Source organism: Chamaea fasciata, unplaced genomic scaffold, assembly GCF_029207755.1.
Source record: "Chamaea fasciata isolate MVZ Bird 193981 ecotype frontalis unplaced genomic scaffold, bChaFas1.0.hap1 SCAF_3, whole genome shotgun sequence".
Classification (NCBI taxonomy): domain Eukaryota; kingdom Metazoa; phylum Chordata; class Aves; order Passeriformes; family Sylviidae; genus Chamaea; species Chamaea fasciata.
The window spans coordinates 82,976,500-82,998,831 of record NW_027094088.1 but is presented as its reverse complement, the minus strand read 5'-3'; the positions used below and the strand labels follow the sequence as shown (position 1 = coordinate 82,998,831).

The 22,332-nt window shown below is 41.5% G+C and overlaps 1 protein-coding gene across 6 annotated transcripts in view; it reads right to left on the bottom strand.

The window, feature by feature from the left end:
- Positions 1 to 22,332, bottom strand: part of FILIP1 (filamin A interacting protein 1) — a 101,435-nt gene that overhangs the window by 13,876 nt on the left and 65,227 nt on the right. For 4 of the 6 annotated variants that reach the window (XM_066179668.1, XM_066179669.1, XM_066179667.1 and 1 more), the window contains one exon: positions 836 to 3,641. In XM_066179668.1, the coding sequence (XP_066035765.1) occupies positions 836 to 3,641 (2,806 nt within the window). Of the gene's footprint in view, positions 1 to 835; positions 3,642 to 10,002; positions 10,096 to 10,329; positions 10,497 to 22,332 lie in introns of those variants that run through there. The other 2 variants (XM_066179671.1, XM_066179672.1) reach the window with 2 other exon arrangements.

The following is a 22,332-nucleotide window of genomic DNA, read 5'->3' as shown; positions in this document are numbered from 1 at the left end:
AGCTAAGTTTTTGGACTAACACGGTACTGATGGTTTTCTGTTTTGGTTAAATTCTTCTTTCCTAGGGTATTTCCAACTAAAGCAATAAAAACATATCTCCAATAATAAACTGGGGGAGGACTATCAATAAATACTGCCCAGTATGTTAAAGACAGAGGGGAGAACTCTTTCAGTATGAAAAAGAAGGCGGGGTACCACCACAGAAGCCCAAAGGGAAAGCAAAAAAAGTTATGCTACAGGAAGCTCTATTGTAATACAGCACTTACAGAAGTTCAGAGGAACAGAAAGAGCTGTAAGCAATGATAACATGTCTGCTTATTTATTCCTTTGGAGTTCAGTACTGTAGCAGATATGACCTGAATTATATGGAGATCATGGGATTATATCAAAGAAACACCAGCCTGCATAATTAGAGTCTAAAGACCTGCCAGCTGGGCCAAATAAAAATGAGGTGTATTTTCAAAATTCAGAAATTGCACTCATAAAAAATAAAAATACAGTTTCCTGCTGTCATCCCCACCATTCTTTGTCCCTCTGTCTCTTACTTGTAATTTTACTAGGTAGCCATTATGAAAACAAATTTGAAGGGACTTCCTCTGGAAGTTAACTGCTTTGAGAGATAACATCAAAAGTATACCAGCATCCAACACTGGTACAAAAATACATGAATTGGGCAAATTCTGATTTTATGATTAAGCTTGACCCTGAAAGAAGTGTAGTGAAGACAAGAGTTTCTCTTCACCCCTCCCATTTTCCCTGCTGGTGTCTCAAACTCAAGCTACGGTTTGTCCTTCTCCTTGCCACAAAGACCACACCATGACACTACGCTGCTTACCACTGATTGTGTTCCTCGTGTGGAAGATGTTGTAACAGGTGTGATGGTGATAGTACTTGTCACCTTGCTGGCTGCAGGTCGTGGGGACAGGTTGTTCCGAGGTGATCTAAGGACAGTACCAGTTACCACCTCTTTCTCTGCCGCCATGTTCATGGGCCGGACTGTTATCACAGGGCTCGCACTGTCAGGCGTGGCACTGGGAGAACGTTTAAACTGGGAACCCAGGTGGATGTGGATTTTGTTGTCTTCTGTTGTAATAATGTTGGCATTGGCATTGTACTTGCGGATTGGAGTCGGGACGGTTTGCTTTTCTGGTGTGACTTTGAAGACAGCCCTTCCCATGGTCATATCTTGTGACTGTGGAGAGACAGAGATTTCTGCCGGCGCTGCAGATGTCGATACTGTCATGATCTGAATTGGCGATGCAGGTCTGTCAGCGAAGGGTGCTCTCCCTCCCTCTGGGGACTTTTCCCTGGAGAATGTTGTAATAGTGACTGGAGACATGGAACGATCCGGGCCCATGGGACTTTCACTGCCTTTTCCTTTTTGTGGCATAACATTTGGAGAGGGAATGATGGTTATTCGTGGCTTCTGATTTCCCAAAGTAGGAATGACAGTGGTACTTGAAAAAAATTCCTCTGCGGATGGACTGGTTATCTCCAAAGTTGCTGTACTGTTCTCATGGTCTGGTGTCACCCGAATATGAAGAGGTTGACCCTGCTTTGGTGAAAGGACAACCTCCCCAGGATGTGCTGTACTACTGTGGGTTCGGGCTCCTTTATCAGGAGTTGTCTGAGCCCCAGCTTCCCTCTTTTTCATCCACGGTATCCAGGATTTCCTCATAGCAAGCTCATTAGCCGCTGGAGGGTATCTCTCAAGCACTGAAGAACGCTCCATGGGTTTTTTCAGACCTACCTGTCGCAGATTGCTCATTATATGATTCTCCTCCTGGAAGGATTTCCGTATAAACACTGCTGGCGTTTCTTCTTCTGCTGCTTCATTGCTTAAAGCATCTGTCTGCACGCCGGTGGACGTCACAGGAACATCAACCATTCTTCTCCCATTCATGCTGGGCCTCAGAGCGCGGCTGTAACGCTTAGAAAGCTCTAGCTCTCTTGTCAGGTTCAAAACTTCCTGCCCCATGCTCTTGTTTTTATTTTCCTCTTCCACAAACCTTTGCTGTAGAACTGAAAAATCAACTTGGAGCTGAGAAAGCTGGTCTTCTTTGTTCATGAGCTCATGGATTTTTTCCTTAAGTGCTTGAACTTCTGCTTTCAAATCTCTGCTTTTGGCCTCTTCCAGACGAAACCTGTGCCTCAGCTCTGCCTCCTGGCTCACTACTTCACCTTTTTCTATTGCTTTCGTTTTGGCAATCTGGAGTTTCATCTCCTCCAACTGTTGAGAAAGAAAATTAGCTTTATCTTGCTCAGTCCTAAATTTCTGCTCTAGCTGATCGTACTCATCTTCAGTCTTCATCAAATCTCCTTCAACCACTTCCAGTTGTTTGAGACGTTTTTTCAATCTTTCGATTTCAATGGTAAGTTCCTTAATCTTGTTGTCCTCATGACAACCATGCTCTGCTCCTTTCCTAGTTCGACCTCTTGTAATTTCTCTTTCTACTTCCTCCATACCATCAATTCTTTTCTTTAACAGGTCAACTCTACAGCTTAATTCAGATGATTTTTCTTCTTCACTTCTCAGTTTGCCAATTAACTCATCCCTTTCCTTTGTCAAACTAGATACTTTTTCCTCCATTTCAGATTTCAGTTTCAAAAATTTCTTACTTTCTTCTATCAGTTTCTCTGTTACATCCATAACTTTCCCTTGTTCAACTTTAAAATTCTTGTTTAGACCCTCAACCTTTTTTTCCTCCTGTTTTATTTTTTCCATCATATTTTTTCGCTCATCAACCAACATTACAGTAAAAGACTTCAGCTTTGTAAGGTCATCTTTTAAGCTAATTTCAGCCTTTTCCAACTTGCTTTCGGATGTCTCAAGGTCCTTCACTCGGGTCTTCACCACTTCCAACTCATTTATCAAATCCTTAGTCAAATTTTTTTCTTTCTCCAAGTTTAAGTGTAGCTGAGTGCATTCCGACTTACTTTTACTGAAAGCCTCTTCCAGCTTCTCTAATTCTGACATTCTTTTCTGCAGTTTTTCCACTTCAAGTTTCAACTCTTTGCTATGATGCTCTTCCTCTTGCAGTTTATTTTTCAACTCTTTGCACTGGGATTCAGTTTTTGTGATCTCTTCATCTTTCCCCTCCATTTCAAGCACGTGCTTACGGAGGTTTTCCACTTCTGCCATTAAGCTAGAGTTCCCACATTCCCCTTTTGCTATTTTATCTCTTAGTTCTTGAAGTTCCTCCTCAGCTTTTTGAAGATTTTTGTTCGTTTCTTCTAGCTCCTCTATTCTGCGAGTCAATCCCACTAGCTTGAGCCTTAGCTGTCTATTATGTGACTCTTGATTAGCCAGTTTAGCAGTCATCTCCTCATGTTCTTGACAAAATGATGATGTTTTGTGTTCAAGTTCTGCCTCTAATTTCATCAGTTTTTGTCCATCTTCTTTTGTTTTTGCACTAATAATTTTAAGCTTTTCTTCTTCTTCCTTTAGTTTTTGGGTTAAGTCCTGTATTTTCTGGCTTTGTTGACCAAGTTGTTCAATATGCATTTGTCTTTCATCCACCAGCATGAGTGCAAATGATTTGAGCTTGACTAGTTCTTCTCTTAGTTTATTGATTCTCTTTGTATGTTCCTTCTCTTTCCGGGCCTGATAGATCTTCTCCTGCTCAAGAAGTTTCTTCAACCTGAAACAAGTTAGAAGAGAGACATTAGACTAAAAAAAAAATATATATCCATATTTTAGATATATATGTCTGTGTGTGCATCTCTCTATTTCTAAAATAACCTTTGTTTTACCTTATTAAAGGTAGCCTTCAAGAAATAACTACCTACTACAGTTATATTCCCAAACCAAGTATTTTGAATTACAAAAGTTAAATTAAAAATACATAAAATCATCTAGAAATCTAAAACACAGTAAAATTTTATATGTGCATAGATAACAAACACATCAGGTTTTGATTTCTTCACATTTATTTGTCTGTTAGGATGTTGTTGATAAAAGCATATAATATCCTAACAGGACAGGTATTATCTACTCACTAATCCATTTATACCAGAGTTGTTTTACAAGGTGGATTCCTTCTTATGTCTTGCATACAGAAAAATGGGTAAAATAAGGTAAAAGCTTTAAACTAATTGCCATATGCAGCCACACATAAACAGACCAATCCTGGTTACAAATAAACCAGCGGGACAGAAGATTAGAGTAGCACACAACTGATAACCATCTGGGCATCACAGGCATACGAAATTAGCAGGAAGATAAATTTTCCATCACAGTGACTATTATGTTAAAAGGTTTCCTCTTCTACATTTCCATTTAGTAGATGTTGTGGACTACAAGGATCAGACTAGTCAAACCTTTGGCTGCAGCCAACCTCACCGGGAAAATCCTCTTCTTTGTATGATCTCTAAAGCTGTGTTTAACAAAATAAAGCTTGCCATATACAAATTAGATATCTCTTCAGAAAGATAATAAAGACATACATTACTCAGCCTTAGCCATGCAACATGGAGTAATATAACCATTTTATCCCTGTGATTTATATTCAAGATATGTTGACATCAACATAGGAAGTTCCTGCATATGTTCTAAGCACAGATTTATGAGGATGGTGATCCTCAATTGACAAAGTACAGATAACACAAGGCTGTATCCCCGACCAATCTAAGAGCCTTATTGTAAAAGCAGCAGTCTGACTTAGAAAGATACAGGTATGCACGCTGAATTTACTGTGAAATAATGTATTTTCCAAACTGCTGTCACAGCACCTACAGTTCCCATAGCCTCTATCAAGACACAACAGAGTTCAAATCCACTTGCTTTGCTTACCCTAAGTCTGAAGCTTTTCAGCTTGCTTTTTATGACTGAGACAAACATTCGGATGGAAATAACAGAACAATTAACACCTGGTAATTAACTTGCAGTAAACAGAACATCCATATCTTACCAAAGATCAACCTTTATCAATATTTTTATCTTACACTTTGGATTGTAGATGACAGCAGGTGGAGCACAGACATAAATATACATTCCTCTCTGCTACTCCAGCAATGAAGTGGTGCCAAGGGCCCCGGGGCACAATGGCATACACAAAGGATGTCTCCCAGAGCCCTCACCTGACCTCTACACTCCTAGCAAAAGCCAGATTAACTCGGTACTCGGCAACTGTTAATGTTTCACTCCTTGTTCCTGGGGGACCAGAACCAAAAGGAACTGAAAAGAAAAGCTATAAGAAAAGAGAAGGAAGTCAGAAAGCAGAACACAGGATGCAGTAGGTAGGGAAGAAGAAGGCTGAAGAATGCATTTGAAAACAAGACCCGGATAGGATGTGGGAGTAAGAGAATAATAGGAACCAGCGGTAGGGAGAAAAACAAACAAACATTGCAGCCAACCTTGCTGGGTCACAGATTATTCTCAAAAAAAAAAGTCTCTTTAGTTGTGGCAGCTCTTTGGAAAGGACTGAAAAGGCGTGCTGGTGGATGCCTCATTATTGGTCAAGTTAGAATGTCAAAAGGTAAAATAAAGACCCACTGTCACTCACAAAGCATGCACTTTTCACACTGAAGAAGGAACTTTATTAGCATGCAATATATTCCCTGGCTGCTCTATCACACTGCTTCATGCAAATGTTTCAGCCAAGAACTCTTCCTCATCTTCCCCAGGCTACATTTTTAAAGGGGTAGTATGTACCCTTCCACAAAAATACTGTTTGCCATGACAGAACAGTGTAGCTGAATCTGGTGGTGCTCTAAATGACCCATCTTCCAAAGTCACAAACACAGGAGAATGCTTCCAGCCTCTCCTGTCCCAGTGGAAAATTTTAAGGTGAACCCCCTATAAATTAAAAAACACAGAAGATAGCTTTTTTTTTCTTTTTTTAATCTTGAGCCTTTAATTTTAATTTTTTTTTTTAAATCAAGAGCCTAGAGATGCTTATAAAACTGTCTATGATTTGTAATTCCTGGGCCTGCACATGTGATTTTCACCCAGCAGTTGCTCCAGGCAGTACACGCCAGCCAGGCTGCTAAGCAGAGTGCAAAATAATGCACTGGCTACACATGGCTCCATGTGATCACTTGAGAGTCTGCTGGGGAATACTGCAGAGAAAATCACTGAAAAAACCCACAAATACCTGTTAAACTAAGCCAAAAAATGCCAGTTGGGAGGCTGAGCAAGAGAAGAAAGCATGTTGGCCCTGTCACTGCCTTGGAGGAGTGCTAGCAGTGGGGAATAACCAGCTTGGCCCCTCTGGGAAAATAAAGCAACATTCAGCATTTCATTCTGCCTCAGTTTTAGCACAGGGAAACTATATATCTTTGATGTGACAAGCCAACTTTCAAAGAAGATACTTGACAATACTTCCGTTTTTCATGTCTACAGGAACTGCTTCTAAAATCTGGTTCTCTTGGAGAAAGATGGGAAGGCAGCACACAAATATGTGTGTTAGTTGCCAAAGTAATTTAAAAATCGACCTCTTTTTCAGTGTTACTTCTAGACACTAACATAAAGCTGAGTTTAAGCTTGCTTCTACTTTTCCATCTTTGTACAATTTTCATACTTCAGTGGTTAAACTGGAATTTCAGCAGGACTGCAAAATAAGGTTGTCCCCTCTAGACCCTCACAGCACAGCACCTCACAGTTTGCTGCTATCAGGCTTCTTATCTGACTGCTGCTGCTGCTGTTTGCTAAGTAACACCGATCTACGATCTACGTCGGCTTCTATGCAACACTAAAAGCCCTTCAGACTCCCAGCACCTGGTCTTCAATGTCTTAGCCAGAGCAACTGCATTGTGGACTGTCAAGAGGCTGAAAGCACCTGCATTCAGGATCAAAATCAAAACAAAATCAAACCTTTAATAATGAAACATTAGATATAGCCGAAACACTGACAGTCCAACAATTTGATATCCCCAGCCCAGTCTCCATGTGTCCTGTCTTGGTTGTGTTCTTTTAGAAATGGGGAGAAATGTTTGGATACAACTGGATAACCTACATTCATCAGTAAGAGTCTCAGGGGTTTGGCATCCAGACCCTAGCAGGGAAGCATGTAGATGTGATCCAGTTCCCTGCCGGGAGAGGGACCAAACTGCCTGCCCCTCTGTGGACAGCACTGCTGCAGTCTGTGTGGCACCTCTTTTCCCCACGAGTTACCACAAGTCAAAGCATGCAGCCTGAGTCAGTCCCTGAATGCATGGCCTTTTGCTGCCATGGGGGTCTTGGTCTCTCCCACTCCTTACTGTCTGTCTTCCCCACTGGACTTGAGGAACAGGTCCAGTACTCAAAGCAGGCACATTACTCCTTGCAGTACTGTATAAATAAGCAGCAAACCTTTAGGTCTGACGGCTGTGTGCAAACTGCTAACTGCCTCAGTTGAAAACAAACATCCCAGGATGATGCTGCTCCGATTTTGTTCTATAAAGATGCCTGACTGGCATGGTGCAGGATGCTGGAGTACAGAAGCTACTGATGCAACCTAACATGGTTGCTGCTGCACAGGGAGCTGCCTCTCCTGGATCCCTGGAACAGCCTTTGCTCTTCACAGCCACACGCTGCAGCACTGGGCAGCAGGAGAGCTCTGTTGGCAGCCGTGCAGGGGAGGCAGGAGCCTGAAGACTGTCAGCAATCAATTTCAGTTTCAGAGAAAGCAGACATCAGACTGGAGGAAGAGCAACTATGGAATTAGTTTTAACAACTTTCATGAATGGTGTGCTGGAAGTTGCCAGCAAGAAGAAGTGCAGGAATGGATGGGTTCTCTCTCTCTCCTCCATCTTTTAAGTTTGGTGCTGAAGTGTTTCACTGCACAGTCTTTCTGCTTCCCCTTCCCTCCTCCAAGCTATGAACTGAACAACAGAAGTGCAATGGGATGCTGATAGCCACAACTCTATCCCTCCAGAGATGTGGTTTCATTTCTTTCATCACGGCTCCCCTCAAAAAAATTCACTTCCAAGTGTTTAAAAGAGAGTATGCAGAAGGTAATAGCCCCCCCAACACTTACTGAAGATTATACCATTGTATCTCCCTTTCTGTTTGTACTTCCATCAAGATAAGAAAACGTCACAGGTACTCATACAACCTTTTCCACCTCTAGCATAGAAATGGGCACTCACCCACACAAGGAAATCCTGGGAAAGCTGAACAAGCCAGAGGATGCCCTGAAAAGCCATAAGCTGCCCCCACGGTTTGCATACACCTCAACATTTCAGCACCATATTTCAGCTGTGTTGGCCTGTTTTAGCCCCCTGCTCTGCAAACAAACAAAGCTAAGCTTCCCAAGGTGTCTCCGAGTGTTTAATTAAGCTTTCACAGGAGGGGCTAATGCAGAGGGCAATATGGAGTAGAGAGCTATTTCTCCAGCTATCAAACTTGGCAGCAGGAGGAATTGCAGTTAGAAGAAAGAGGATGGAAAGGAGGCAAGCAGATAAGGTCTCCAGAGGACTATAACACAGCCTGGAGACCCACAGAGTTTCTCATTGCTGCTCTAGCACGAAGCCATGTGACTTAGCACTCGTGTAGCACCTTATTTTGCCATTTACATTCCAAGAAGTCTGTTGCTATGGGGTGTAATGACTTCTATCCCATTTCACGGATGGCCAGTAAGTGGGGGTTAAGGCAAATACATTAATGAGGACTTGGTCACTCTATGGATCAGCTGACTGAGGGCTGATGAAGGCTGCTTCCTCCTGAGGGGCTAACAGCATTTCTGTGCCACTCACACAGCAATCCCAAGGGAATTTCCACTGGGAAAGCAAATGTCTTCACAAACTCATCTTTCCACTTCACACCCAAAGTCTGCTACTGTACATGAAGAGTATGAGAGATTGGACAACTTCCTAGTGGTAGCTAAAAAGCTGCTGCCCATTAAGTGATGTGAGAGTCTTTAATCCCAGGACAATGAAAACCAGCAAGAGGTGGTTTAACTCAATAAAGGAGTTCCCTCCCCACCCCGTTTAATGTACAACAGCTGATTCTGAAGATTATTTCTACAGCCGCTAGGAAATCCTCCACATGTCAGGACTATTTCCCAGTGCTTCTGTGTTTGGGGCCAGGCTGAGATACCCAAAAGGCTGAATTTTACAAGTTCTGAGTACTTACAACTTCAGCTGAAGTCAAAGAGAGCCAAAAGATGGTCAGGCTCTCTAGGAAACAAAACAATCAGGCCTAAGACTTAAATTAGGCAATTAGGTCACACTTTCGAATCATCAGCCTCACTACTTCCCATATATCCATCTGAACTGGGAGAAGAAATATGTAAACGAGATCAGATCCCATGGCAAGAAAAAGAATAAAGCACATCTGTGTTACTTTCTACTTTCTATCCACTACATTTTAAAGGTAAGGAATGAAAAAAATGTTTGAATGACCTTACTACAAAAATTTCCAACTTCTTGTTCAGTTTATCACAGGGTCAACTCTGAAAAGAAATACAAGCTTTTTTTAAAAAGGTCACTGGTTCTAGTAAACCTAAAGACAAATTTTTTGTGGCTATCTAATATACAAACTCAAAGTGTAAAAAACCGCGTGTTCTTCATTGCTGAATTAACTTCTGGAAAGTGATTTATGAAACTATATAACAAGCAAATTAATATTCTTGCTACTTCTAAACTACATTATAGTTTCCAATATATATTGAAAGTAAAGGAAATATTTTCTCCCTTAGGAGGACACATTGCTTGTAATCTAAAACAATCTGTGATCTAACGCTCATTTTGCAAAAATTAAAATCCAGTTTGCTGGAATAGCTCATTTGTGTTGAAAGTGTCTTACTCCAACTGAACAGTGACTAAAGATAGTATTTTGAAATAAGAACACTTATTAGATTCAGTGTCCCCCCACCTTTTCAACACACTGTTCACATAAGAAAAACACCAAAGATATTTAAGAACAAAACCCGACCGACATCCTTGCAGACTACAAAACAGTATCACCCGCATTAATTCCGGGGGTTAGAGGAGGGGAAAGGGGATGCACAGAAAGCAGGCACACAGTATCTGAGAGCGAAGGCGAAGCAACTTTCAGCTGAGAGATCAGAATTGCCAAACCTGTCTCCGGGCTGCGGTTATCCTTCCTTGACCCCTCGGTGCGCCGCTCGGGAGGGGAAGCCGCACAGCACAGCCCCACCAGGTGCACCTTCCAAGGCTCCAGCCCAACGCTACGTGAGCCCGGGCCCGGCTCCGTCCTGCTCCGTCCAGCCCGCCTGGAGCTGCGGCCGCCGAGCATCCCCGGCGCGCCCGCTCCCCGCACACTCCGCTCCCGCCCGCGCCTCCGCCAGTGCCCGGTGCGCTCACTGAACCAGCGGATTGCGCATGTACACAGCAATTAGCGGCGCTCAAATTAAAAATACAATTAAGAAAAAAAAATTCTCTTACCTTATTACTAGCCCTATTTTTGCTTTCTTTCTTTCTTTTTAAACACCCAGGGAGGGCAGCGGCGGGGCCCGGCCGCACCCCGCCGCCAGGTGAGGCTGCGCCCCGCGCTCTGCGCTGGCCCGGGCGGGCGGGGGTGGAGCCGCGGGGCCGGGGCCGGGGCCGGACCGCCGGGGTCCGCTGCCCGCGCTTCCCTCCGCCACCGCTCCCCGGGGCTTGTTATTGACAGCTCCTCCGGGCTCTTTGGAGGTACAGTTCATAGGTGAACGATTAAGAAATAATAATTTGATCGCAGAGAACCGCTGGGAGTTGATTTTTTTGAACCGGACTGGGATGCACGAAGCGCTGCTTCCCAGTCCCAGCTGCCGATTCATTCCGCTGGCTCAACAAAAGTTCCTGTTGCTTTCCTCTTGTCTTCCCGGTGTTTGAAGTGGCAGTACTACTGCTGGTACGCGCTGGCTGATCTTAAGATCGGCTGATAAAGGCATGAATACAAGAAGAAAATCCCCTGGGGATTTAGAATACGGGCGTGTTTGTTTTTGAAAATCCATGCATAGTAGCAAGCCTTACCAAGTTTGGTGAGGTCTGAAAAGCACCATTCTGCTAGCTCCCTGCTTTAAAGAAGTCCTAAACCAGCCCTTTTGTTCCCAAAAGAGCATAAAAGAATTTGGGGATTCCTTCTACTTCTCTAATGATTCCCTGGATTGCTCATAGTCACTTTTTCAGACTTCGTGAGGGGAACTAGGAAAAAGTTCCCTTCCCTTTCTCTTTTGTCTTTGCTTTCCTCTTCCCCTTCCCGTTCACCTTCCACTTTTCTTAGGAAGTTTTCAATAGCTAAAAACACTGAAAACATATAATTTCAAATATTGTTACCATTAGAAATGGACCAATGTGTGTTTTCCATTTTTGAGAAACTGTCCGATTTCAAGTTCTTTCATTGTTTTTCCTTAGGACCCTCATTCAGCACACAAGCTGGACAGAGCTCATTTGAAAAGCAGGTGCTTAGAGACTGATTTTATGCTTTTTATCCAAGACGTTATTTACCTCACCCTCTTTAGACTCTGCTGAGAACAGAATTATTAATTTCTGGGTGGGAGGTAGAAGCACAAAGGGACCAAGGTTTTGCTTGGGACACCTGCTTTTGGGTACATTTAGGTGTGGGTTTCAGAGGTGGGTACATGGAGATCACAATCCATGTGATTTTGCCTGTGCCCAGGAATGGATACTCTAGACTCCTGCATGTCTGCGCCCAGATCAAATATGCTCCCCAAAATGAGAACCATTCTTAGAGTGAAAAACATTCACAATCCATGTAAATTAGCTTCACATGACTTACCCAGCACCATGGAGGAAGTCCATCACACCAATGCAACAGTAGGGTCACATTTTCCAGGGAAATCTATACTAGTTTTAATCATGCCCTCCCATTTCATATTCCTTTGCCTCCTTTACTAAATGCTTACCAAAAGATGAAGCTGGGGTCCTACAGAGAGATTGCTGCTTTCTTTGTGCAAAGCTGTATCTTGGTATGTTTCTATTTTTCCAGTGTCAGAGGAAAGGTTTCTGTACAAAATGTGTTTGATTGTGCAACAACAAATGATCACATGCATTGAGCAGACCAATGTTCTGCTTAGTCTACTTACTGTGTCCTTTGCAATCTCAACAATTTTTTGGTGGAGCTAAGTATCCTTTAAAAAGAGGAAATTGCATACACAGTGGCAAACACTAAGATATTGACCTTTGAAATTTAATGATGTGGCATTATACAGGCACTTTAAGAGATTGTCAGAAGAGTTTAGATCCTTTGTATGGCCTGCATAAAAGTCTGCACTCTAAGTTAACAAAATAATTTATAGCAATAGTGGGGTGTCAGCCTCGAGGCAGTTTGATACTAGAAAGGCATAGAGCACTTTGCATGCAAGTTTCAAAACTATCTGCTGACAGATGAGTTTGGCTGTGATCAGCAGCCAGGAGCAAGGCTCTGTTCCACCGGCGCTGCTGGCTCGGCAGGAGGATATCTGGTCACACACCCCATCCCAGCTGGCTCTGGGCTTTGAGCTCATTGCCCAGCTCGTCCCAGTCCCGCTGCACCCACTGCTGAGTCCCAGGTTCTCCTTACCTCTGCACTCCATTTCTGACCCCTACCTCTCCCAAATCAACAACCCTTCTAGGTGTCATCTCTTATCTGCTCTGGCTGTTTGTTTGTCTGTGTTGCCACACTTGGGCCAGTCTGGAACATCTTCCCTCATCTGTATTTTCATAGTTTCAGCTCTGAGCAGAAAGTTCAGGGATGTCAAGTGGATATTAGAGAAAGTGCAGTGTGGTAGTGGTGAGCCTACACACCTGCACTAGTTGAGATAAGTCTGTAACACTATGAGACTTCACAATTAAAGTATTCTCCCATCAGCATTTCAATTACTCTGTGTACCCATCACTATGCTGCTACCAGACCTATAGGGGCATACCAGATAGGATATCACAGCTAAGGTCAAACAGGCCTTTAATATTTACAGCTTTTCTTTTACTGCTTAGAAATCCCATTATGTGTCTATATAAAAATATGAAGGTACTCCATATGTTGTTATTTCTCAAGAGTACCTTCAACTTTAGGTCACTTCAAAGGCTGGGAAAATTAAACTTCCTCATGAATTTTTTTGTTCACACTTTACTTGGGATGAAGCAGTTCAAGAAACGCATTCCTGAATAAAGCAGCACTTGCAACATTGTGAGATCAGATTTAGAAAAAAAAAAAAAACCAAGAAGAAATAAAAGCAGCAGAGGGAATAGATAGGAATCCCAAATTTCAACTTATCTCTGAAAGTCAGAAATGATACTTTGCATCTGGCACGATTGCCTACTACAGAGGAGAGTAACTGGGAAGCAAAAGATGGAATTGGTTTAAAAATTTAATGATGTGCTAATAGACTACACATTTCTTTGATAAGCTGCTCTCTCTAAAAATTTCGTAACTATGCACAGCAATAGATTCCTCTTGTGGATCTTAGAGACTTGTAACAAATTATTGCTTGATTATAAAATTCTCTGTCAACAGAGCTTTGTGACCTTCTTAGCAGACTGCCCTGCTCTCAGTTGCCTCTTTACCATCATTGCAGAAACACATGTAACATTTCTAGTGAAGGCAGAGAGCCTGCAACTCTCTCCAAGTTCTCCAACATATTACAAAAAGTTCAAATACTTCTGTTTGTGCAAAGCAAAGCTTTTCCTAAATTTGTGTTTACTTACACACATGGAAAGGTACACTGTGTGCTTGCCAGACCTTTTTTTTTGTTGTTGTTCATAAAAGCTTCAAAGCGGTGAAAATTTTCCATCATTATTTTGTTTTTCTTTTCTTCCCTTCTCTTGGTTAAGTCAAACTCATTTGGTAAGTCAGACCTGACCTCCATTTTCTGCTTACAGTTGTCTGCTCTGGGTGCAACAGATATAAATTGATTTAGTGGCATCTTGATAGAACAGGAAAATTTTGAATAGTTAGGGAGGGAAGAGGCTGATTTTAATTTGCTGCTGAAGATATAGTGAGCAAAGTGATCCATTGGGCATTATGGAGAGAGGGAAATAAATAATGAAGATAAATGCAGCGAATTCTTGAAACATGACTTTGTAGGAAAAGCCTGAGAAAAAGACTTCAAGTTGGACTCTTTGCTGTTGCATCTCAGGCAATACACTTTATATGGCATACGTCATGCACATTAAAAAACTTCATTTGGTGAGCTGCGCTGACAACTGGCTTTGTTCACCTTTGTTCTTATTTAAAACAGGTTGTTCCATGCAGCTGTTAAAGAAACTGTGTGCGCACACACACGTTTGCACACAAGCTTTTTTTATTACTCCTCAGATCTTTCTAAATAAGTCATGCTGCCTAGGTTTCAAATTATTTTTCACTTTATTACAGTATGAAAATCACCCTACGTTGGGATCTGCTGCCTTTTGTGGAAGCATGATTCAAAAGTTTAACAAAAGCATTTCTGGCTTTTTTTTTTTTTTTTTCTGTTGCACTCAACCCCCTTCCTTTTTCTTTTCTGCTTTCTTAACACTTGCGTGTATCCTTTTAAAGGCTGGAAAGCTCAGCATCTCCAATACCGCTGGGATTCTTTTAAGAAAAAGTGATTACAGCTGAAGCAGGACCTGTCTGTGTCACAGTTACTGTTTCATAGTATGATTTGCTCATATATTGGGAATAAGCACCAGGAGTCTCACAGAAGCCTGCTGTGGCCCTTCAACAAGAGCATCTTGGGAGCCAAGGGAAAAGGTGTCCAAGAGCTTAGACAAGTGCACTTGGCAGGATGCCACTTGCTGCCCTCTGTGCACTCACCGTTGTTAGTGCTGGCTGCTCCACCTACCTGTGCTCTCTCACAGCACCTCACTAACGCTGTCTGCCTGCTCTGGGCTCCACCCTTGTTTTTCTACATTACTCTCTTTCCAGGTCCTAGGTGTTCACGGGGAAAAATTAGGTGGAAGAGTGAGCTCAAGGCTTTAAAGGCAGAGAGAGCCATGCCTATGCTCAGTTTACCCAGAGAGAATTTGTCTTCTAGGGAGTGTCTTGGCCTCTTTTGCTCCAGCTGGGTCTAGGATGTGAAATTAATCCTGACTGATGTTCTCCTTTCTGTTGCTTTTGTTCTGTTGGCCTAAACCTTTCTCTTTGCTATTCCTCATTCTTTACAGTCCAGGTCTATGAGTTCAGGTCTTGCCCCATTGCCCTCTCTCCTGGCTGGCCTTTCCTGGACTTCTTTTCTTTTGTGCTTCTTCTCACTGACCCTTCCTTCAGGCAAGGTAACCCATTGACTGACTGGGATTGAAAAGCACCTCAGTTCTACACCTAAAACTAAAGGTTGTCTACCTCACTGCTCCCCATTTGATACACCACTGGAATAAAGTATTTGATGGAGTGAGTAAAACTAGTGGGCAGGAAAAACGAGAGAAAACGGAATCCAAAGAATTCCTGCTTCATTTTAACATCAAACCATACAAGTGATGGTGTGTCTGGAGTCACCACGAGAGGCTCACAAACATTGGAAAGTGTACCAAAAAAAGAAAAGAGTGACAAAGTTTAGAATCTGTTTTTAGGAAATAGCATCATTAATATAATTGTGCACACTGGGGCAGTCAAGCATGAAGAAGCTCACACAGCTGTACAACAGCAATGCAGCTTGAGAGCAAGTAACTATTCATGTGGAGTCAATATAACTCATCACTGTCAATGCAGGCTCAGACTTTTTTAGAAATGCAGCCTTTGTGTGCACTTGTTCATATCATATTCAGCCACCTTGGCCACAATAACAAGAATAATACAATACACACCTATAAAAGCAGAGAAAAATAAATAATCTTATGAAGATTCTTTCTTGATTTTTAAATTACTTCCTGTGAGTGTCATATTATCAATGATTTAGCAAATACTGAATCCTCAGAAAAATTTTCAAATGCTGTAAAAGAGCAGCCAGCAGCTGCTTTTATGATCTAGAGAGGGACTGACAGCTTTTAACAACATCAGCATTGAGTAATCCTGGCTGTCACACCACATCCTAATATGTCGTGTCCCAACTCTCAGTCTGAAAGGCTGTGAAGGTATTTCCGTTATTCTTCATGCCAGGACCCTCAGCTCTTGCCCAGAACACAAAGGAGCACACGCTTGCCCACCGCATCCATCCACAGCCCCACCTTTGCTAGTGCTTTTTGCCTGTGTCCTGGAGATGCAGTATAAATGGGTGCCTCTTCCCTCAAAAAAACAAAACAAAACAAAACAAATCAAACCCATCACAACTGTGAAAAACCACCAAATAAACCCCCTACACCTAAACAAAGGTTTTTGATCACCACATAGCTATTTACTACAGCTCATGCAATTCTAAGGTTTGCTGATGGCATTAGATTTGTGTCTGTTGAGAGGCAGAGAAGAGTCTGTCCCCATAGCTCCCCTCCCCAGACAACACATAGGGCCTAGACTCACCTGAGGTTTGAGCCTGCTATTTTAACCTTTTACTTCTAGTTACTTAGAGCAGAATCCAAAAATTACTCCCATAAACATTTGGAATGCAATCAATGAAATTTTTTTAAAGGAAAAGATAAAGAAACAAAAACCAAAAAACCTCCACCCAAACGCAAACCAAAAATACTCAGCCAGTACACATCTAAATGTGACTGTTCACAGGCATCTGATTTTTGAGCACGTCTCCATTTTGATTGCCCAGATTTGCTGTTGCACATCCTTGGTAGTCCCATCATCTTGCCTGAACTGAACATCATTCTTCACCTGAGGTTATTTGGGCCTTATGAAATACATGTCTTTAAAAGCAAGGGCTTTGTTCTGAGGATGAGAGAGACATGGGCTGACCAAAGCCATTGCACAAAAACAGGAGCCGTCAGTGCTTCCATTGAAAGAAACGCTTACTTGCACCAGCCCCTGTGTATCCCTTGCCACAAAAATGGCATGTGTGGTTTCATTTCTCTCCTCAATCTGAAATAATTCTAGTTTGCACTACTCCTTTTCAAGATCATGTCATGACTGGAGCCTGTTGAGTGTATGAATAGCCAAAAAAAAAAAAAAAAAGGGACAGGGAAAACTCAGGTTCCGAGATGGAGAGCAAGCAAGGAGAAACTGGGCCAGTTTCATTCAGTAAGTAGGAATTGGAAGATGCTGTGCTTGCCTTTGTCTTCAGATTTCTTTCTTCCATGTCTGTATTGCCCTCTGAATAATTGGAGGGCTTAAGCAATCTGGCCCTGTTGTTCTTTTTTCAGGTATTCAGTCGTTAGCTGTTGACTTCCACTGAGCATCCTCACTTACAAATCACTATTATATTTTAAAATCTTCTAGTGACATAAGTGCAAATGATGCCTCATGCACAAGGAGGCAAAAGCTTACAGCCAATAGGCAATACTGACCAAAAATAATTCAAAACACAAAGGTGTAATTTGGCTGTGGAAATTATGTAAAAAATTATAGTCATTAAAACTATTGATATGATTTCTATTATTTTTGCTATTATTACTTTCTATTATTATTGCTGTTATTATAGTTATTGTTGTTATCACTATTATGGTTTTTATTATTGTTGTTGCTATTGTTATTAGTATTGTTATCACAATTACTATGATGAACCAAAATGCATATATAAGTTATATCAAAATATTTTACAGGAAATATGTATTGCTGACAAGTTAACTTTCTGGAGAGCAGACTCCCATGCAGAAGCTGTAATTCCACCCAAGAAACTGCTGTACGTAATACATTTATATATGCATGTACAGACTTCTACAGGTGCAAGCATACGCACATTTCAGAATTCCTGTTCTGATTCTATTAATCCCATTAATCAAGAAGAGCTCTACTGACTTCAAAGGAATTGCAACACTGCCAGCTTTGTGCTCATAAAATCCAGCATCAGGATTAATTATTTCCTAAGACCTGAAGAGGATGGATGTAGAAAGCTTGGGTGTGCTAATGGTGGGCACAAGGCAATGGTGCTTGCCACTGAAAGCAAGTTGGACTGAAAGCACTTGTTGTGTCAGGTGAGGACATGAGGCAGTGAAACCAGGACAGAGTCTCCTCGATTGCAGGATTAGCCCAGCCCACGTCACATGAGCTGTCCTCTCACCGCCTGCCTGCCTTTCGCTGGGACGGACACCGCTCTGCCCCAGCTGGGTTTGGAAACCAGCCTTATACCCCAGGCAGTAACTTTCAAAATGAAAAAAAATGTTGAAAGCTATGCATCATTATAAAACAAGTTAAGTCATCTAGGAAAATCCTGACATTTAAATGATGAAAGAGAATACATCTATCCCTTTCTGGTTCCTCTGAAAATGAACTTTTAAAATGGAACTGTACAGGAATTTTCATTCTATGACATATGTACTTGTCACCAAGAGGTACTTTTTCAGCTATGACATAATTGCTGTCATCAGAAAAGCATTGCTGTCATTCTGCCACAATTTAGCCTCATTTTCTGCTCATTTCTCTTTATCTTTCCTCATTAGGCATTACATATTCAGCTGTGTTACTATTAATCATTCCCTAACATAAGCAACTGCATAACAAAGCTGTGCGAGTAACTGATTTTTCAGTTTCAGAACAAAACAAAAAAAATTTAAAAAATATTTAAAAAGCTTATCTTTTTCTCTCATTCAAGTGAAAAAAGTGTTTCATGTGGATTTCAGTGAAACGTTTGTTTCAGACCAGTGATTTCATTTCCATTTTTGTCATTTTAAGAAAAGCAGGGGATAGAAAAGACTGTATCTTGGCCCAGTTCATGAAACCAACAAGTGAAAAGTCCTCCCTTTTTCAGAAGATCTGCCTGGACCAGTGAATTCCTCTTGTCTGGGAAATTTGAATACTCAGACACTGACCCACAAAAAGATTTTCATCTCTTTGGTGAAAAGAACCAAAAATTACATACGTGACTTGTAAAAACAGAACAATTTTTCCCAGGAAGAATGGGAACAGACACCCCAAGGAACCAGTGATGTGACCAGGAGGGCCTCCTCTGAGATGTGGATTCAGGTCCCAACAAGTTGACAGAAGGATTAAAAGTCTATCATGGTCCAGGTGAGTGGCATAATCACAGGGTTATTTGATATGGTTTTTTGACTAGCTGGTCTTTTGAATTAGGTCACCAGATTTTCTTTGTTGACATTAATAATAATCTTGCATCCAAAATGGTATGTCTTAATGAGTTTTTAAATAGCTGAAATACTTGCTATGGCAATACAATATTATAACCAGGCACCTACTCAAGTACCTTACAAATATGTGGTGAATTATACATTTTGCATTTCTCTGCCCTCACATTTGCACAGACCTTGGCAAATTTCACAAGAACGCTTTGTCTGGATATTTGCATCCCCTGGGTTTTTTGTTTTTGCCTTAAGATTTCTTCACATACAAGCCCTAAAAAGAAATGAAAACTGAAATGATGCAAATATAAGACTGATTATTTCTAATCTCCATCGCTGCTGGAGATACTGCAGGAGTGACAAGAGATGCATGACTTAGCACCCTTTTGGGGAATGAAGATGGAAAAAGCATTACATCTGTTTAGGGTTAGGAAAGCTTCCATATAGGCTCAGTGATTCAGAATAACCCCCCTAGTCAGATGACGTCTTGGGGTTCTTCATACAGCTTATGGAAGTTATCAGACCATACAGAACAGGTCTTGCATATTTGTAGGGCATTAGGGCAGTAGGTAATATACTTCGCTAATTAGACTGTGCATCTCTGCACAGGTAAACTTTCATTTAAACATAAAGCAAATATCCAACATCCAAGCTTGAGTGCCTATTATCATATATTTATACTTGTAAATAAGTGGTATCTATTTGAATTTTTTAGAAATTCACTGAAACCTGGCATTTCAATTGCAACCTGTTTCTAATCTTTCTGAATGAGGAAGCAATTTTCCCTACATGACCCTGATTCAATTCTTGTTTTCTTTGCATAAAAGAATGACAACTTAAAAAGATGGCCTCAGTAGAGCTGTGAACTGATATTTACTTCAGTAGTATAATAACTCTGAAACATGCCAAAGGCCTCTTAAATGCTAGAATTGTTACCTATTGCACCCTGGACAGAGTTTGAGTTCGTGAGTAGATTTTGAATGAAGTAATTTTTTCCCCCTTTCTGACCCTGGGAGCATTTGAATTGATGATTTTAGCAAGCAAACTTGCTAGGAATAATGAAGTACATATAGTTTTGTATAATAATTCTCTCTCAAGGGCTGTGGAGCTGATGCCTACTTAGAAAAAATTTTGGAAAAGTAGCTGAAACAACACATGATGCCATTTTATATAATCCCAGAACTGACTGAAAGACTGGACAGTTTTGAGGACTATCCAAGTGTAAAGAGATGGATTTGGATTAGTCCCAGCTCACATTGTGTAAGACTTGCAATACTTTCATATTGTTTCTCCACAGTCAGATGTAACTGTTTGTTCTCTCGTTTTCAAATTACCTTTGGAACAATTTTGTTGGAAGCTGGGACCAGATTCATTAGTTAGAACATAAACTTCGCTGCCTCGCAGTCAGCTAGTGCTGTAAAACAGGACCTGCAAAATGGATGACCTTCAGATTTACTTAACTGTGCAGAAATTGTATTTGTCATTGCCAGGTTTTTAAATTCATTTCTTTTAATAGACTACCCCAGAATTTCTGATCTGTGACCATGTGAATATATTACATTGACAGAAAATAACAAGCTTTTATGAACCATACCAATAACAAACATGTCAGCCTGAAAAGAAAAGAACAAAAATGCACTGCTGTCCTTGTCTTCTACATTATAATATTAAAAGTTTAGAGGTGCACTTACTGAAAAGTAGACAGAGTGACTCAGTGCTCTAGTAAGGCCAGCAATGTACGGTAAAATGAGTAACTGCTGTAGGCAATGGTGAAGTCCCATAGGGATGGCTTTCCTTTTTTTTTTTGGTCACAATTTGGAAGCCAGGACACAGAAACAATCACCATATGAGAAAAAAAGCTGGAGTACAAATATGGCTAAAAACTCTTGGGGGGGGGGGGGGGGAAAGAAGATAGCAAAAATATTTCTGTAAAGTAACTTAATTTCCGGACTTTAGAGGAATCACCAACAGATTACAGTTACAGGCCAAAATCCATGTTATATGTTTGGATCTTTTACCTCACCCCAATATTTCTGTATGGGTCTTTTCTTACCACAGAATTTGGCTTTATGGTGGTCAATCACAGAAATTTATTAGTCCTGAATACTTCATATTTTTGGCTTGATTGTTCTCTAAACAAGTAATTGACTGATGGATACTCTGCCCTGCTGTCTTCCTGCCAGCTCCTTTATTTTACAGTCTCCATAAAAATTGAGGGAAAACACAAACTGGAAAGGCAACACACACAAAATCTCCAATCTATATCACACGCCAGCCTTTACACTTGCTTGGGTCCATGAAATTCAGGGAAACAAAAAGGCAAGCACTTCCCAATGAAAGGCTTGGTGCTGCCGTCTCCTGGGAAAAGGGAGAAGGGAAGCTTTGGTAATAAAAGCAGAAATGTAAAAAGGGGAAAAAAGGGAGTTTGAAAACTTGTTAACATCAACACTCCCATTTTTGTTTCAAGAGGGCTGTGTGCTTTATTGCTCACAGATCAGTTTCCTTTGCAGGTGATGTGGGCCCAGAATTACATCACCAGCAGAGCAGCCAAGAGCATCTCGGTGCCAGCATGACTGAAGTCGAGAGGAATGTATTATCACAGACCTCCGAGGGACTTGCCAGTGCATTCCTTGCTGGGGGTGCTGCGATGGGGGAGGCAAAGAGGAGACAATTTTACGTGAAAACTGAAAGGGAACTTTGTGGAGGTAAGAGCTGGGGTCACAGTCTTGCTGTCTCCTCTAGGCAGATCTAATTATGGCCATGTACTTCAAAAAGAGGGTTTAACTAAAACCAGATTTAGCAGGGCAATGCTTAGGAAGTACAGACTGAATCCTCAGCCTTGCCTTTGAGGAAAACGTGTAATGCTACAGTGCACCAAGAACACTCACAGTGATTGTAAAGAATGATTTGAAGCACTGAGGAAAGCAAGAACCAATATTAACTTCTCATCAGTTCAGTGAAGTCTTGCAATAAAACATATCTATCCTTTAGCACAGACAGCACTGAGGTACTGGGTGTATATTTCCTGATCACTGTGTGGTGGAGTGACAGAGTCTCAGCATTCTCAGGAATCATGCTGGAAATGATCAAATTACTCACAACGCAGTCGTACAGATCCCCCGTAACAGAGCTCCACTCCAACAAAGCCTTTCTGCCACATCACACCCTCTGTTCAGCAACCCACATCTCATCCATATAAAAGACATTCCCTCCTCCTCACGTTTTTGCAGGCTTTCAGGCTATTTCTTCTCTCCATCCTGGATGGCATGACTGGCTCAGTGGTCCTCACCTCAAGCCTCTTTTTGAGCCGTTAAAATCAATGGGAGCTTTCCAGTGCTTTTAATAGGAGCAAAATGTGCTGTCAACCAACAGGATTAAAAT